The 15,401-nt window shown below is 45.8% G+C and overlaps 1 protein-coding gene across 1 annotated transcript; it reads right to left on the reverse strand.

Annotated features, from left to right (window-relative positions):
- Positions 1–4,737: 4,737 nt before the first annotated feature.
- On the reverse strand, positions 4,738–10,978 carry LOC145900325 (dual specificity protein phosphatase 6-like). Its single transcript, XM_082988850.1, has 3 exons — positions 10,444–10,978; positions 8,158–8,901; positions 4,738–5,755 (listed from the first exon to the last, which is right to left on the reverse strand). The coding sequence occupies exons 1-3, from the start codon at positions 10,817–10,819 to the stop codon at positions 5,361–5,363; spliced, it is 1,515 nt and encodes a 504-aa protein (XP_082844976.1). The 5' UTR covers positions 10,820–10,978; the 3' UTR covers positions 4,738–5,360.
- Between the last annotated feature and the right edge of the window lie 4,423 nt (positions 10,979–15,401).

Raw genomic sequence — 15,401 nt, forward strand, 5'->3', positions numbered from 1 at the left:
CTATTTTATCACTGCGTCGGATGCCATTATACCGACATTTCGCGCTGTGAAAGTCAAATTTTACAAGATTCGGCGATTTTATTCGTTCTGGCTTCAGTGCCGAGACTCCTAAAATGTCAAATGCGTCGTTAGCGGTTTGAAGGCAGGGCGTATTTTTTAGTTCCGAGCAAGCGCTAATGCCACCAGCGCCAGGCATTACCTTATCTCATCGCTACATCGAACCTTACGCGCGTCAGAGCAAGGATTTTAAGCGAAAGTGGAGATGCGACGATGGTAACATTTTGTGCATTTGTGGCTTGCCTAATGACCAAATCAATTTAAACGAACCAGCGTGAATGGATGATCGCAGCATCTCCAGACTCCGGAAACGATATTCAAATCATCATTAGTTTCTTTCCTACATAAATATCATACTTATAAGACTTCCCGTTAGGTTTAATTTCATTTCATTTATTTTGAAATAAACGCTGTATTCAGCACAAAAACTGCAAAATAAATACACTGTAGCCGTATATAGGTCGCGCATATATACAAACCGCCGTATATTTATGTTAATACATTACTTTGCATTTAGGAAATGTGAAATGTTTCCACCGGGCCGGGGGGCGGCTGTAATCCCGGTACAAGTGCGTCACAGCAGCGTGCCAAAGTGAGCCAGAGGCTGGCGAAATTTTTACATAGTCACTGTTTGTGTGCGGTTTGCACGCCACGCCAGGATGCGACAGGGGATGAGCCATTCGAATGGGGATCAACCGCTACGAAAGCGTCAATTACGCACGCACTCTTCCCGGTTCTTCGTGCACCGGTCTAGGACATGTGCTACAACACGGGTGGCACTGTTGGGCGTTGTTATCGCTTGTTTATCTTTCGCAGATAAACTGTCGCCGTTTACTGGCTCTCACGCGATGGAAGGACAGCGGTCTCTTGCGTAAACAATGCGCGATTTATCGACAAATAACTACAGCATTTGTCACGCCATACCGCATGATTTAGCAAAAGTTATTGTGCAGTAAACGCATGGGATCTGATGGCGATCATTGTCATCGAGCAACTCGGTTGTTAAGACACGCAGTTTGGACACAATGGAAATGTTATTTTTTAAATATTAAGAAGATTGTTCAGATGCGAGGAATATCGATCAGATTATTTCAACGTTTCCATGGAAACATAAATCCGAACAAGTAGAGGTTTTCGCGGGTTTTAAATGTGGGTTTTGAATACATGGTGTCTCTTGGGAATGAACTCTCTTTGGTTACCTGCCAGTGATCTGTACGCTATAATGTAGCGTCTTTTACTTCTTCTTGGACAGGAAATGTTTTTCCCATACTTTTAGTGCACGAACTCGTGTAACTTTTAGTCCCCGTGCAGTGTTTGCTTTCTACGGATTACGGGCTTGAGCTGAAATCCAACTCTTCCTAATCCGGGGCAACTGTAGCGGAGCGTGTGAGTGATGGTTTCAGAGTTGTTTACCTCGACCGAGCAGGCCCCGGGACAGGCATGACGCATCCTAGTTCGAAAAGAGACCGTTACGCAACGACCCGTTGACAGTCAGCTATTGAGCGGATTGAGCGGGAATGGCACAAAAAGTTGTTCGACAAAACACTATAAGGTCGCATGAGCGGCGAAGAGGAGCGAGAGACCACTGTCTTGCTGAGAGCGGGACTTTTCTCATAATGCCGCGTGGATGTCAACGTGAATCGTTTGTTTACGCGGTCCATCGCAAATCTTTGCTTATCCGACATCAAATCGAAGAGGGTCGCCGAGCGTCGCACGCAACCTGTGGCTGCGAATAAATAATCGGCGCGCTGGACGAACTCTGTCTAGTAAGGAATCGTAACCGCACGACCCGCGACTTTCGACGAAATCTGGCGCAGTTCTGCGTTACGATGTTAGATAATTGCATTAATGGTCTTCCAAAATCAACCTCGTTGAAAAAGGGAAAGACCCCCGCGTTTGGGTATTGGACACCTCAGTGAGTGGAATTCGATACACGACGTACTAAACTTCTTAGAATAGGTTGTATATTACAAAGTAAATGGGATTCCCAGTAAAAAAGATCGAATAATTCAATACAATTAAGCACACATTGGGTTAGGATTTGACGTTCAGCATATTTCACGTATACTCGTTAGATATCAATTATTCAGTTTTTTTCACCACAAAAATCCCTTGTGATTTGATAAGAAAGCAAGCGCAGTTTCGAAATCGTCAACAACAAGATTAGTCACGTGAATCGGCCCAAAACACGAGAAAGATTTTCGTGTCGCCGAAGCGCATCGAACTACGTGACGAAATTGAACAGGACGTGGCAAAGTTAGAAAGTCCAACTTTATTGCCCTCCAACTGGAGAGATATTCAACCATTTCATTAAACTTTGTGTCAACGCGTGGCGGCGGGATTACTGGTGGGGGAACCGTGATTGCAGCGCTCGAACAATCAACTTATTATGCTTCGACGACGGCCGAACAACCAGCCTGAGGGCACCGTTTATTATTATCTGTCAGCGCTTGGCCTAAGGTGACCTCGAGCTCTTGTCACGCAAGAAACTCGGCTTCGGAGACAGTAATTCGGGTCAAAATCCGCGCCACGCCCTCCTCAGTCCTTCCTCTCGCCCACTCGCTTCCCTCCATTACGTAAGACCACAACAAATTCGCTGTAGCGACCAGAAACCAGTTTATTTTTCTCCGACGAAAGCACCTTAAGTGGGAGCGTGGAGCAGAAAAAACGCCAACATGCACGAATCTCCTGGAGAAGTTGTTTGCGAGTAACTTGTCCGAGAACTGTTTCTCCACAAGAAGGCCATCGATCAATGCTGTCGTTTCTTGTTGTGAATCTTGGCTCTATGATCACAACAAGTCACGAATGGTTTACGCTGAAGCCGTTTTAAAACGGTTAATTACAAAACCATTTGCATTGTTGATTTGGTCGCTATTTTTCCGGAACATTACGCGGTAAACGGAGAGAGGAAAACCCATTTGACATTTGTAATGCTTTTAGATACACGAACGGCCGGAAAGTTCACTTGAAATATTTCAGTTATCTCGGCATGCGACGAGTTGTGTTGCCAACAACATGCCTGCTCGTCGGATGAAGGCAAAAAGCGGTTTGCGGAGCGGGGACGGAGAAACGCGGCTCTTTGGCATGCTGTTGATAAACACTTCGTCTCAAATTAGCAATAATGTCGTCTGATCACTTCCGGGCAACGCGGAGCCGCAGACGATTAGTTGCTCGCAAGTTGTTTTAAATCTTCACAAAATATCTTTTGATGTGGGACTTTTAAATACCTTTCCGTACTAGAAGAGAGTTACCTGTTGGACACTGTTATAACAGCATGTTGGGGTAAGACACACAAATCATGAAGGTGTTCGATTTCCTTTCAAATTTTGTGTTTTTAATTATCAACGTGTGGGGGCTGCGTCGTGGAAATATCGATTTTTTTGCTGTCTCGCTTGTGAGTGCAAATGAGAAAAGATGTTCGTCCCTTGTTCCTTCAGGTTGTGACAACAACATGGGGAGCGCATTATTTATTTGCTGTTGGGTTATTTATCAGTTTTGGCTTCGGTTTTGCCTTCTTTCTGGTTCACTCTTACTTCAATGAGTGGCATTTTGCACTTTGTAGGCGCCAAGGTACTCCTGCCTCGTGATAGGGCAAGTTTGTCGAAACTGTCTTCGAAACGCACTGGTCCTGTTTGCTGGCGGTAAGAGTTTCTTGGAAAACCAAAACCACATCGGGCAGCGATCTGGACTGATCGCATTCGCTTGAAGGGGCCAAGACCAGTTTTAAAATGCCAAGTACATTTAACCAAACACGTCGAGCATAAAATTAACAAGATCGCGTGCTTCGACGGTTTAATTCAACCCAAAACTGGCGGGCGTGTTTTGGCAAGGCAGATTTTGTTATTTTTTCACGGTCTGCCATTTGTTACGCACGATTGGGCACTCTGACGTCACCTCTTTTGTAATGAACAAAACGTTTCAGGAAGGGGTAAAGAGGGTATGGGGCGGGACGAATGTTTGTCACGAAGGGGTTCTAAGGGGTTGTTTTCCATTGAGAATACACTGCTTTATCCACGTAACAAGGGACAGGTCATAGAAGGGCTGAAGCATTCACGTCTGTATAAAAATCGAATTCAAAGCATATTTTTTTCACTGTTGCATGTTAAATTCAAGTGCTTTGGTCTAAAGACTTATATCGAAAAATGTTTAGAAAGATTCTGTACTTCTTTCCGTCCCATTACCGTGTTGAGTAATACGAAATTATAAAGGCTTATCGCATGACAACTGTAAACAAATGGCCAATAAACAGATCTGTAGGTTGCACAGCTGCAGAGGCGGTTTTGTTTTGAACTTGACTTAACCCTCCCGTCTTTCAACAAAAGCTTTTTCGGGCAAAGAAGGATGGATTTTTACAAGAAACGCTGCCTACGCGAATGCAGTCGTTAAATCCTTTAACGTCTGGTGCATTATCTCCGTCTGTTGCAATGTCTCCTTTGTGAAAACTAAGTGCAAAATCAGACCAAAAATGTACAACGCGAAGCAAATTGGAGTTTACCCTTTAATATTATTTCCTTTAAAAAAACATGCAGTATTTTTAAATTTATCCACTGCCTGACTACTTGACTGTCTAGGTTTAAAATCTTTAAAATCTATTAGACCGCACGTGTTATTGTAAATAAACCTGGTATTACAACATCATTTAGACTACTAATCGCCTGCAAGACACTAAAGCAAGGAACATAAAATTCGTAATAATAATTTATTCGTTCAAATTGCAAGTGGCGGAGCGCAAAAGTAAATGCATTGCGTCGATAGTAGCAACGTCGGTGGGCGACTGCAACTGTACAGGGCGCACGCAGACGTTTGGCATAGCACAGTAGAGACAGAGCGGAAAGCAAAACATCACACGAACATGCGGACAGAACCCGCAGGTTGGTCATAGTGAAATATCGGATTTTTGTCGGGTCCAGACGAATCCGGACATGTATTTGTTATTTGAAGCTACTTAATGACAACTACTGATGCCATCTAAACTATTAAAATAGTTTGCACGTTTCAACATTGTAAAACGGGTCATAATCGTGAAAAAAAAGTACACAAACGCAGGTGTTCGACGTGGAATAAAACCATTCGATCTTGGAGCGCTGCTGAACGGGAAGAAAGCGCAGCGCGGGAACTAAGTAAACGATCCATACAAGGCACGCGGATATGCGGTCCACACCTTCATCACTTGAACACAGTTCACAGAGAGCGAGAGACGATTGCTACCGGCGCAATCGCTTTGCCCTCTTACCATTGCGGAGAGCGCTGGCATCACAGTGCGGTCAACGGAAGGCCTTAGTCAGCCATCCTGTTTTCGACCTTCAAGCGAGCGGAGTTGGAAGTATAAAGGCCGTCCTCTGCTCCATCCCTCCGTTGCTCTTCGTGCGCACTGGCAACGTGAGCGTGGGCGTGGGAGGAGGAGGTGACGTAAAAAAGAGGGTCGGCTGTGATGCTGGGCTCGTGGATGAGGATGATGACTCGGGGTCTTGTGGGGAGGACGTTTCTCCGACGCCGAGAGTTTTCTCGAAGTCAAGGAGTTGGCCCATGAAGTTGAAGTTTGGTGAAACGTTGCTCTTCCGTTGCTTCACGAAATCGTAGGCGTCGTTCAGTGTCCAGCGTCGCTTTTGCATGAGATAGGCAACAGTGACGGTGACAGAACGGCTGATGCCGGCTAAACAATGCACGAGAACACCGCAGTTCTTTGATCTCGCCTCGTCTGCATAAGAAAAAAACAAACGGTTAATTCCCATTAGCACCGGTGTTAACTCGCGTGGCAGAGTGGAAATGCCCGGTTTATGGGCTTAACTATCTTATGAAAACAAATGAGCCACTGCCGTTTCCTTTCCGCCATTGGGAAATGGCGTTCTGATGGTGCTTATCGCTCGTTTCTCATTCCCGCTAGCGCGAAAATAGCCAGAGGTGAAAATGTGTTAAGTGTTTTCGCGTTGCACGCCTTCTGACTCTGTTTAAATAAACAATTCCCCTAATCGCCACCAATCCTAGTGCAGGTTCAATGGCGATATACGTGTTGGTTGAGGTCGCATTAATTCGCGTTTCCGTCGCGACGCTTCGTTCTCACGCAAGGTCGCCACTTTCTCTTTACTGTCATGGCGCTGGGCAGATGCAAATATATTCGTTTCGCGTCTAAACATAAGGCATGTGGCGTCCCAAGTGCGCGTCGTTGACGGCAGATTGCTTCCCTTGCGCGGCAGCACTCGGAACAGCATCGTTTTTACCGACTTCGCGAGTTCGCTGGTGCCGTTGTGGCGCTTCGCAGCGAAACAATAGTAGAGAGGCGATGTAATGGAATTGAGTTGGGAGGCTGCAGTTTTAGGGCGACCGGAGACTGCGCGCCTCGATAACCGTGGGAATCGACTCGACCCGGCCCGAATTGGAATTTGAACCTGAAGCGGGCATTGATTTCTATTGGGAAAGCGAAAGCCTGACGCCGCGCCGTCACGCATGGGAGAATTGCGACAACCAATCGGCGCACGCAAGAGGATTTTTGCGAAACGTCACCAAACACACGGGGTCGAGCTCGAGTTGTCGTAACACGGGATAGAAAGAATTGTGGCCGCTCAACACAGGATACAGCGTCTCCCTGGCCTGTGTTTTGTTGTCAATGTAAACCCGCTTATTTGCACTCACTGCACGCGAACTCTTTCATGGCGCTATTTTTAAACGCTGGGCAGTATTTTTGTTCGCTGCGTCTCTCCCACGGATCCAACACGCGATCCCAAAGAAAGGAATGCCAATCTGTCGCATTGCTTTTCACCTAAAGAGTCCCTGAAGATTCGCCGAGTCCCGAGAGATGGTTCGTTCACGCTACACACGCGGCCACGGCGTGACAGCCCGAGTGAGACTGACGTCAAAGGCCAACACATCAACAACATTCCATTGAAAAAAAACTAGCAGCCTTGGACGCTAATAGGTTTGCACATGTGACTGGGACCGACACAACGCGTTCACGCGAGTTTCTTTTCGTCTTATTGGCTGCTAGATTAATGAGTTAAATCCGTTCAAACAAGGCCAGAAGCCGCGCGGTCGTCGGATTTGAGCTGGTTTACGTCAACGGTATTAATCGGATTCAAGTAAACGAACCCGGCCAACAAAAGGGGCGTTTATATAGAACGGAGTCAGCAGCGGGAGGCCTGCTGTTAATCAAATGCAATTTCCATTCCCCGTACACTGGCCGCCAACCTCCCGCGTGGCATCCTATATTTATCAAAATATTTCGCTCGACTCACCGATGTAATATGCGCTTGCGCACTGAGCCGGACGTTTTAATTGTAGCCGTCGAGAGATGGATCTCAAGTGGTGCCAGGGCACGGTTGGTACGGACAGATTCACGGCGGTTTTAGTCGCGGCTTTAAGTCGCTTGTTGTCATGTCAATGGACTTTTGCTTGGCTGGCATGAGGCGGTCACCCGTTTTCGCTTCGGTGGAAATCACCACGCCTTCGCGGTTTTTTGAACCAAACCGTTTCTGCGCTTTGCTTTGGACAAAAACCTTGGCGGCTTTGTTAATTTGATTACCATAAAGGCCTTTCTCTGATGTGATGATTTGAACAGAACCTGTTTTACGGGGCCATTATGTCATTGAGCGTCATAACCAGGTAACCGGAAGGCGACCATTCACTCCCTTCCCCTCGAGCTTCGGCGCGATTCCGCACCTTTTGTGCTACTCGCGAGTCTATTGTTGTGTCTAACGCGACAGCGGTAGTGAATTAGAGGCACGTTTACACCCGAACTGGCAGGTGTTGTACGAGAGCAAGGCGAGTTGGCGACGACAAAGGGCGCGTTGGAGTGTCGAACCCACACAAACTTTGTCCGTCTCGCTTGTTTACTTGAGTCGGTTCCCACTAATCTTAGAACGCAAAAGCCCGGGGCAGTTCGCAAAAAGCGTTCCGTCTCGCACTCTGGTGCGACTGAACATTTGACACCACAGTACAAGACTCCGTCGGTCGTGGGTGGGAAAAAACAAAGGAAACGGCAGCGGTTCTTGTTTTCATTCTCCTAAATTGCATGTGGGCGACTTTCCGCAAAACCGACCAATATAGTAACTTCGATTATGCAACCACATGTTTCCTAACTCACAAGAACGATTGAGAAATGCTTACCGATAAATTGGATGGCTTCTGGGAAGAACTGGGAAAGGTTCTGACTCCAGTGGTCGGTGATTGGGATCTGCTTGTAGTTGTAACGCTTGTCGCCTTCGAACACGTTCGGTAGGTTTGGGGTGACATTGAGGATGTAAGTGATGTTGTAACGTGAAAGAATCTCGGCGTTGGATGCATCCTTGGCACAGCCGAGGAAGAGGCCGGGCAAGATTTCGGCTGGCACAGTTGCGCCACCGTACAACCCGTGACCGGGGGAAGGTGATGGACAGATGGAAGACGGCGACTTAACGGAAGGCTCTTTGTCGCGGGTGCAACATGTGCAAGCGGGTGGGATTGAAATCGGTGCCGGTTTTAGAGTAAGGGTGGTGTGGCCCTCGGTCGACGAAAGGCTGGTGGCACTGTTGGGATCGTCAGATTCGCCCTCGCTGTTGAAACGGTCGCTATGACGAGCGCATCGTTGCGCACGGTGACTGCCACGTTTGCTGCCTCCACGAGACACGCGGAAGTTGTCGAGCACCTCGTCCTCTTCGTTGTTGTTGTCGCAGCTGATGCGAAGTGCTCCGAGTCCGAGGATGGACGGGGTCAAGCCGTTGAGGGGAGTCATCGGTGAACAGCGACCACCGCGGGGGGACGATGAGACCGACTCGTCGCTTCCACATCCCTCGTCGTCGGCATCGCTCGATAAAACGTTACCGGCCTTGGTGCATAAATCGGAATGTCCAATCTCGAACTTTGTGTAGCCTCCTGCAGAACAAGCAAAAACAGCGGGTTTAGTTACGCGCAATCTTATCAACGTTTGACATCAGGGCTCGTCTCGATCGCAATGCGCTACACGATGTTTCCTAGTAAGGCCGTCTTCCGGTCGGGCATGTTAGGGTCGCTTGGAAGTTTGTCAGACGCATCGTTAACAAGCACGCGCGTTCATGTAGTGAATGTGCGGTGTGTTGGTGGCAGCGTGAAAAGTAACAACTTCTTGTTTCCAGGAGCACTTTGCCTTTCACGGTTTCACTTCCAGTGCATTGAAAACAAATGAGCGCCATCTGTAACAGCATCTATTTCGGGATGTTGCGCAAGTTTGTCAGTTTGATGAATTACTCACTGGCATTACTTTTCGTGTTTAGCGTGGCTGATGCTACTCATCGCGGCTTGGCGATGGACCGTGGCCGTAAATCCTTATTTCTAACGTGTTTATGGACGGCTGAATCACCGCCAGACCCTGAGGCGAGCGCCGAGACAGACTTGAAAATTTTCCACTCGTTTCACCGTCTTTGGCGGGCGTCGACGAAGCGTGGAGGTTAAGAGGCGCGAACTGAGATTTTGGTTACTGGTTAACTTGATGCTCGAATTAAAGAAGACGCCCAGTAGATCGGCCATGCCACGCCGCGCCAAGGCACACACACTCGGCTCGTTCCCAAAACCGGATAGTCTGTGTTTAACGAGATGTAGAAAACCACCGCGCACGGCTATCACTAACCGCAAGGCAAACATCACAGAGCATTTCGTACATCGCTATCGCCTTCGAAGCTGTTGGTATGCTTCGTTTATCTTGTTGCATCGATTCTGCGCAAACTTAGCTTCTAAAACGTTGTCGTGTCGATAACACGAGTTCGATCCACTCTTATCGAACTGCACTCGAATTACCAACCAGGGCGGATTTAGGGGATTTAGAGCTTGTCTTGGCAAAGGCGCCTGGATATGAGGGTTCAAGTAACGCAATCACCCCGTTCGAGTTTCCAACCAGTACGGACTCCTCGCCGTTGAGTCAGTGGACGTCTCGCGCCGAATCGATTACCGCGTTCACTGGAGCGTAAACTGTTCGCGTGAGAAGCGAGGGACCTAGCGCTAACCACTGCAAACACGCCGGATAAGCGGTGAAGAGAAATCGTTGGGTTTTGTTGACGGGATGATTCACGGTGTTTGCCATACAAAGACCGCGCTCGTCGCAAAGTTTTATGTGATTTGCAAGCACAAGCGGTCGCAGCGAACTCCGAGGTGAAAATTAACCAAAGCTTATGGCGCCTTTGATTTACCAGAACGTTTTAATGAGTTCTGAGCAAAGTTGCCATGTCAAACGTGACGCTCACTGTCATCACGCCGTTTTCCGATGACACATCCGGCGTGATGAGAGTTTCATCATCGGCCAGTCAGAGACATTAACATTATCCCGGCGCACGATTGTCACGACAATTCATAACTCTCACTTCGCAACTGAATCACTACTGTATACAGCATGCCTCGATTCATTTAAACGAGTCATTCGATCGCTTAAAAATACATTGGTCTCACCTTTCAGAACAAAAACTTTGCATCCTTCGTTGGCCATGCGGTTGTAGAGTAGACTGAGCATGGACGAGTCGTTGTTGTTCAGTTCGGCAGTGAAATGGTCGTACAAGACAACTTGGTATGTGGTGCATTTTTTGAGGAATGCCTCCTTCTCCTGGCGAAAATTGGGCGGGACAAGACTCTTCAATGACAGCTTGTTGGCCTTGAGTCGACGCATCATGAGCTGTGGCAACACAATGTTGTGCGACCCAGTAATGTGGCCGTGTCGGTACTCTTCGTTCGACCTGCAGTCGAGTAGCAACACCTCGTCTTGACGGTGAAGACTTTCGCAAAGATCCTCGCAGCTGACGTAAGCTTTTGATTCCATGGTGATCTTCATGCTCTAGGGACGAACTCTGGGCTAGACAAAAATTCCTTTGTTTCCACAGTAGAGACTTCGGATGCGATAAAGCAGCGTTCGCTCTGTCGCAGCAACAATTGAATTTCAAAAAGATAACTCACAAAAGCTCGTTTTAAGTCTGCAAAACATGAACGTAAAAATAAAATATCACTGCAATCTTTCAACGCTTTACGTTCCAGTCTAACACACTCCGTTTCGTTGGCGACACTGGTCTGAAGGCAGCCTACCAGCCACCGTCGGTTTTGTGGACCAACGCATGGGGAAAAAAGGGCGCAATGAAAGAAACACTGCAGCCCTCTCTCTTTGTAATCGGCGCCGCCACGACGCCGGTTGGGAGCGAGAAAAAAAAGAAAAAATGCGAGGCAAATAATCGCAAACACGCCAGCGGCAAAGGAAATAATGAATAACCGGAGAACGAGTGTCAACGCGGGGAGTGCTTGTGGAGCTTTGCAGGGGGGCCGGAAGCCTTCGCCTGACAATGGCTGGCTACTTATGAACGCTTAAGCGCGCGCGCACTTTCGCCCTATGTGCGGATTGGATATCGCCCGCCGTAAGTCGCCCTGTGTGTTCGCAGGCCTAAAAATATACCTTGAAATGAATTTGGGAGCTTTGTTGTCATCGCCACGCACAACGTTCAGCATGTTTATATTTCATGTAGGTTAAAAATACCGTTTGATATTTCATCATGATGTTGTATCTTAATAATCTGTTCTTCTGGCATATATAAAACGTAACTTTATTCACCGACGTTTCGCCTGTTATTCAACAAGGCTTCCTCAAGGTAATGGTACAGCACACAACTAACGCAGAACAGATTATTAAGTTACAATATGCCTGGCAGCAACGAAAACATTATATATGATGTTGTATTTTGCAAAGAAGTACAAATTAAAGTGTAGTAAAGGTGGTATATACAAACCTATAAACTAACAGCTTTATTATATGGGATTATGTGATCGTCACTTTGATTGTGCAAGCATGCCTCGACTTTCAAAACAACATGACTCAGTGTATTGATCACATTTATGCAAGTTTTCACATAATTACTCAACATTTCCTGGTATTGCGCCAACCAAATTGACTGTCGCAACATAACAATGGCAATCGAAGACGCCATGGGGTGACAGGAAGGGGTTCTGGGATGACGAAATCACCCAATTGAGGAAACGGGCTCGTTGAGAACACTTACTGTCAGCCAGGTAGTTGGCCACTCCGCCACAACAACATTACTTCATCTCTCTATGATTCGCAATATATTATAAAATTGCCAATTAATGTAGTTAATTATGGATCAACTTCCTGAATGAATGGATGTCGTTCAATCGACCGAGTGTGTTGGCCCTGCCCAATAAAAGGTGCACATTTCTCAACGAAATATGTATCTTTGTTGCCACCTAACGACAACAACGCACTATATCGTATCAGATACGATTTGCACGAAAAAACAATAGACGGTTTCTTTACCACGATAAAAAACTACTGTATCATAAGCGTACATTTCTAAACTAGATTATTGCTTTGACACAATGGACACCGGATCTTAGCCGAGGTGATAAGATGCGGCACAGTAGGAAACAAAAGGCCTCAAAGTTTGGCGAAGGGCGGTAATTAGAAACACAGCAGACATCCACTCGGGGTGACATGTTTGCAGTTGCAGCCATTTTCCAACGGGTGCTTGATTATTGCCTCTGTGTTTAGTGCTAACACGACTGCCAGGGGTTACAACGCGAAAAGAATTTGTTTGAATGTAAAAGTTTTTGCGAAAATATTTTAGTTGACATGTAAAAATTAAGGAAGACGTGAGTGCATTTATATTGATGACTTGTTTTGTTTGGCCTTTAGCGACGATTGCAGAGACCAAGTAAACTGCCAAAAGCAACAACCATTAATCGAGTGCTTGTTCAACCAGAAGGACCCTTTTCAGCAAAACGTATACGTTGATTAAAATTCGTGTAAACGCTAAACTTAGCTGAACTAAATGGGAGGAAAGTTACTGAATAAAACGTTTTGTCATGATCCAAAAGCGTTCTGTTTTGGTTGAAATTGCGACGTGAAAGTCGAGTCATTACAAACGCGGACACAACACGGTTCGCAGCCGCACCCCTTGTTTCGGTTATGTTGACATAACGCACGAAGCCAGGAGCTCGCAAGTGGTGTTGGAGACTGTTACAACGCCTATCGTGAGAGGATTTCGGGCTTAGCCGACTTGAAGCATCGCAACGAGTGGTGTAAAACAAGGGGGTGTGGCCTCTGTTAAGCGACATGTGCAATAAACGCCCAAAAGTCCTCGACTTGCGTCATCGGCAACTGTCGCATGTCTGTCTTATATGTTATTAGAAGGTCCTGTTTCCGCCTGGGAGAAACACGATCGTAAAATTTCGCGCGGACGTGCGAAGTATTCACGCGCGGTCAGTTTTCGGAGAAACTCCAAAATCGAATAATTTATTTCGCGAATAGCAAAACATCGCACCGTCCAGACCCGAAAACAGTTTCTCAAACAGTTATTAACGTCCGCTGTCGTCATAGCCCGTAATCACTTGCGCACATCTCACTGTATTTTCGGAGGTCTTTCCCGTTTCAAGCTTTCAATTCTCACTTTAACTCATAAAGTTTAACTTCAATTCTCACCTTCAACCCTTCCCGCAAGGCAAGAACAAGTGCCAATTTGAGCACTGTACTGTGGGCAAGAATGCAAATACTTCCTCGAGTGCGTCAATGCAAAATATGAAAATGTACAATTAAATTCTGTTTACGTTCAATCCTCCCATAGGCGAAGACCCTGCGATTTCTCCTTCAGGTTTTTAAATATATGCTTCGTTTTTCTAATTGTATAATAAGGGACTTGGGTCAACACTTCTGTGGTCGAGGTGAGCGTGACCGACAGTACATGATCACTGCACGACGAAGCAGGAAATAGCATGACTGGTAACTGCACGCGGGTTCCCAAAAAAAATGAACTAAGAAGTGCACGAACTAATCTATAAATACCGACCAAGGGCATCATTGTTGCCGTCGAAGAAATTGCCCAATAAACGCATTTCCTCCAAGACGCACCATTTTCGAAATCCCATTTTCCGTATTAGTGTGAGATGTATAAGGATGTCACAGAAGTTGAAGACGTATATAGGCAAGCACTGGAAGGGTTAATAACACGAAATCTGATTCAAAATTCCAACAAATGACCAAACCTGAAAATTTTTGTTGACATGTCCTATAAGGGAAGGCTGTCACCAAAATCATAAACCATTTTGTATAAGTTTGTTGTTTGGAAATATTTTGTAGGCTTAATAATACTGACTTCTATTCCATCCTGTGACATTTTACACAACAAAACTATCATTTCTCCTTAAGTTTTCATCGACTGGCGACCAAATTTTGGGACGTCATTCAAAGTATTAAATTAAGATTTATCACACACCAGTTTAATAACGAAATTCCTGCAACAAAATGACAAAACTAGTAGGCAAGTGAAAAACACACAGTAATAGCCCTGCCCTTTTGTTTATAATGCTTTTTGATGAATATCTAACAATGAATGTCGAAGCAATTCAACAGATAAAAGATGGCAGAACTCAGACATGTTAATGTAACATTTGTTACTTACATCCAAAAATAGAGAAACACTTTCAGATGTCAATTTCACAACTCGATTTTTTGTTCGGTTGCGACATTCTTAACTATGAAAAAATACTGGTTAGGAAGTTCTTGTTATCCACATTTTCCGTACGATCCAAAACCAGAACATATGCGATTAGGGATTTTTTTTAGACTGGTTTAAGTAATGTTATAATCGCAATTGTCACCATCACGGATCACAAACCGTTGTAACAATTTGTTCGCCGCATGAGTCATCCCACTTGATCGTTACCTGGAAGTCCTTACACATCACGTGACCGGCCAATCAGAACACGTTTTGGACGCGAACTCTCGTCTCAGGGTCACGAACGATGTCGGGTGCGGGTGTTTGTTGAATGCACGGGAGGGACTTTGTGTGAAAACGTGACCGATCTTGTCGATTCGCCAGCACTCGTTGGCCGCGAACAGGCGCATTCCGGTCTGAGGAATTCCGGCGGAGAAAGGATCAATTGTTGGATCCAAGTCACGCCCATAATCTGCCATATTGTGCTATTGTGTTACTTTTGTTGAATACATATATCTGATTTTTGTGTTACGAAACGCTGCAGAATGTGTTTAAAATTGCACATCAGTCACATTTTTGCAACATTCTATTTTACTCTACAGAAAGTGTTCATTTTAAATGTTGAGACATGCTGTGGCTACACCAAGAAATATTGATTGATTTCTGTAAATACTATTAAAGTAACTTGTGCCTGTTGTAAAATATTCAAAAATTTGCTGCAACTGGTTTAAAAACAAGTAGGTGCAGAATGTTATTTGCGATACTCACAGTATCGTAGTACGTGGTATTCAAGCATTGGGGGTGTGGCAAAGTATTTAAAGTAAAGTGAGGCAATGCTTATCCATAGTCACAGAATAAGATATAGCTGTGTTCCAAACTAACATTATGTCCCTGTGTTTCACAGCTTCTTATTGCAGTCGT

The sequence above is a fragment of the Ascidia mentula genome, chromosome 1, assembly GCF_947561715.1.
Source record: "Ascidia mentula chromosome 1, kaAscMent1.1, whole genome shotgun sequence".
NCBI lineage: Eukaryota > Metazoa > Chordata > Ascidiacea > Phlebobranchia > Ascidiidae > Ascidia > Ascidia mentula.

Excerpts from the sequence above, each read along its gene's own strand:
- LOC145900325 (XM_082988850.1), bottom strand. The coding sequence starts at position 10,819 with ATGAAGATCACCATGGAATCAAAAGCTTACGTCAGCTGCGAGGATCTT. Across the intron at positions 8,902-10,443 it reads CAAAGTTTTTGTTCTGAAAG|GAGGCTACACAAAGTTCGAG; the intron begins GTGAGACCAATG and ends CTTGTTCTGCAG. Across the intron at positions 5,756-8,157 it reads AGAAGCCATCCAATTTATCG|ACGAGGCGAGATCAAAGAAC; the intron begins GTAAGCATTTCT and ends TTTCTTATGCAG.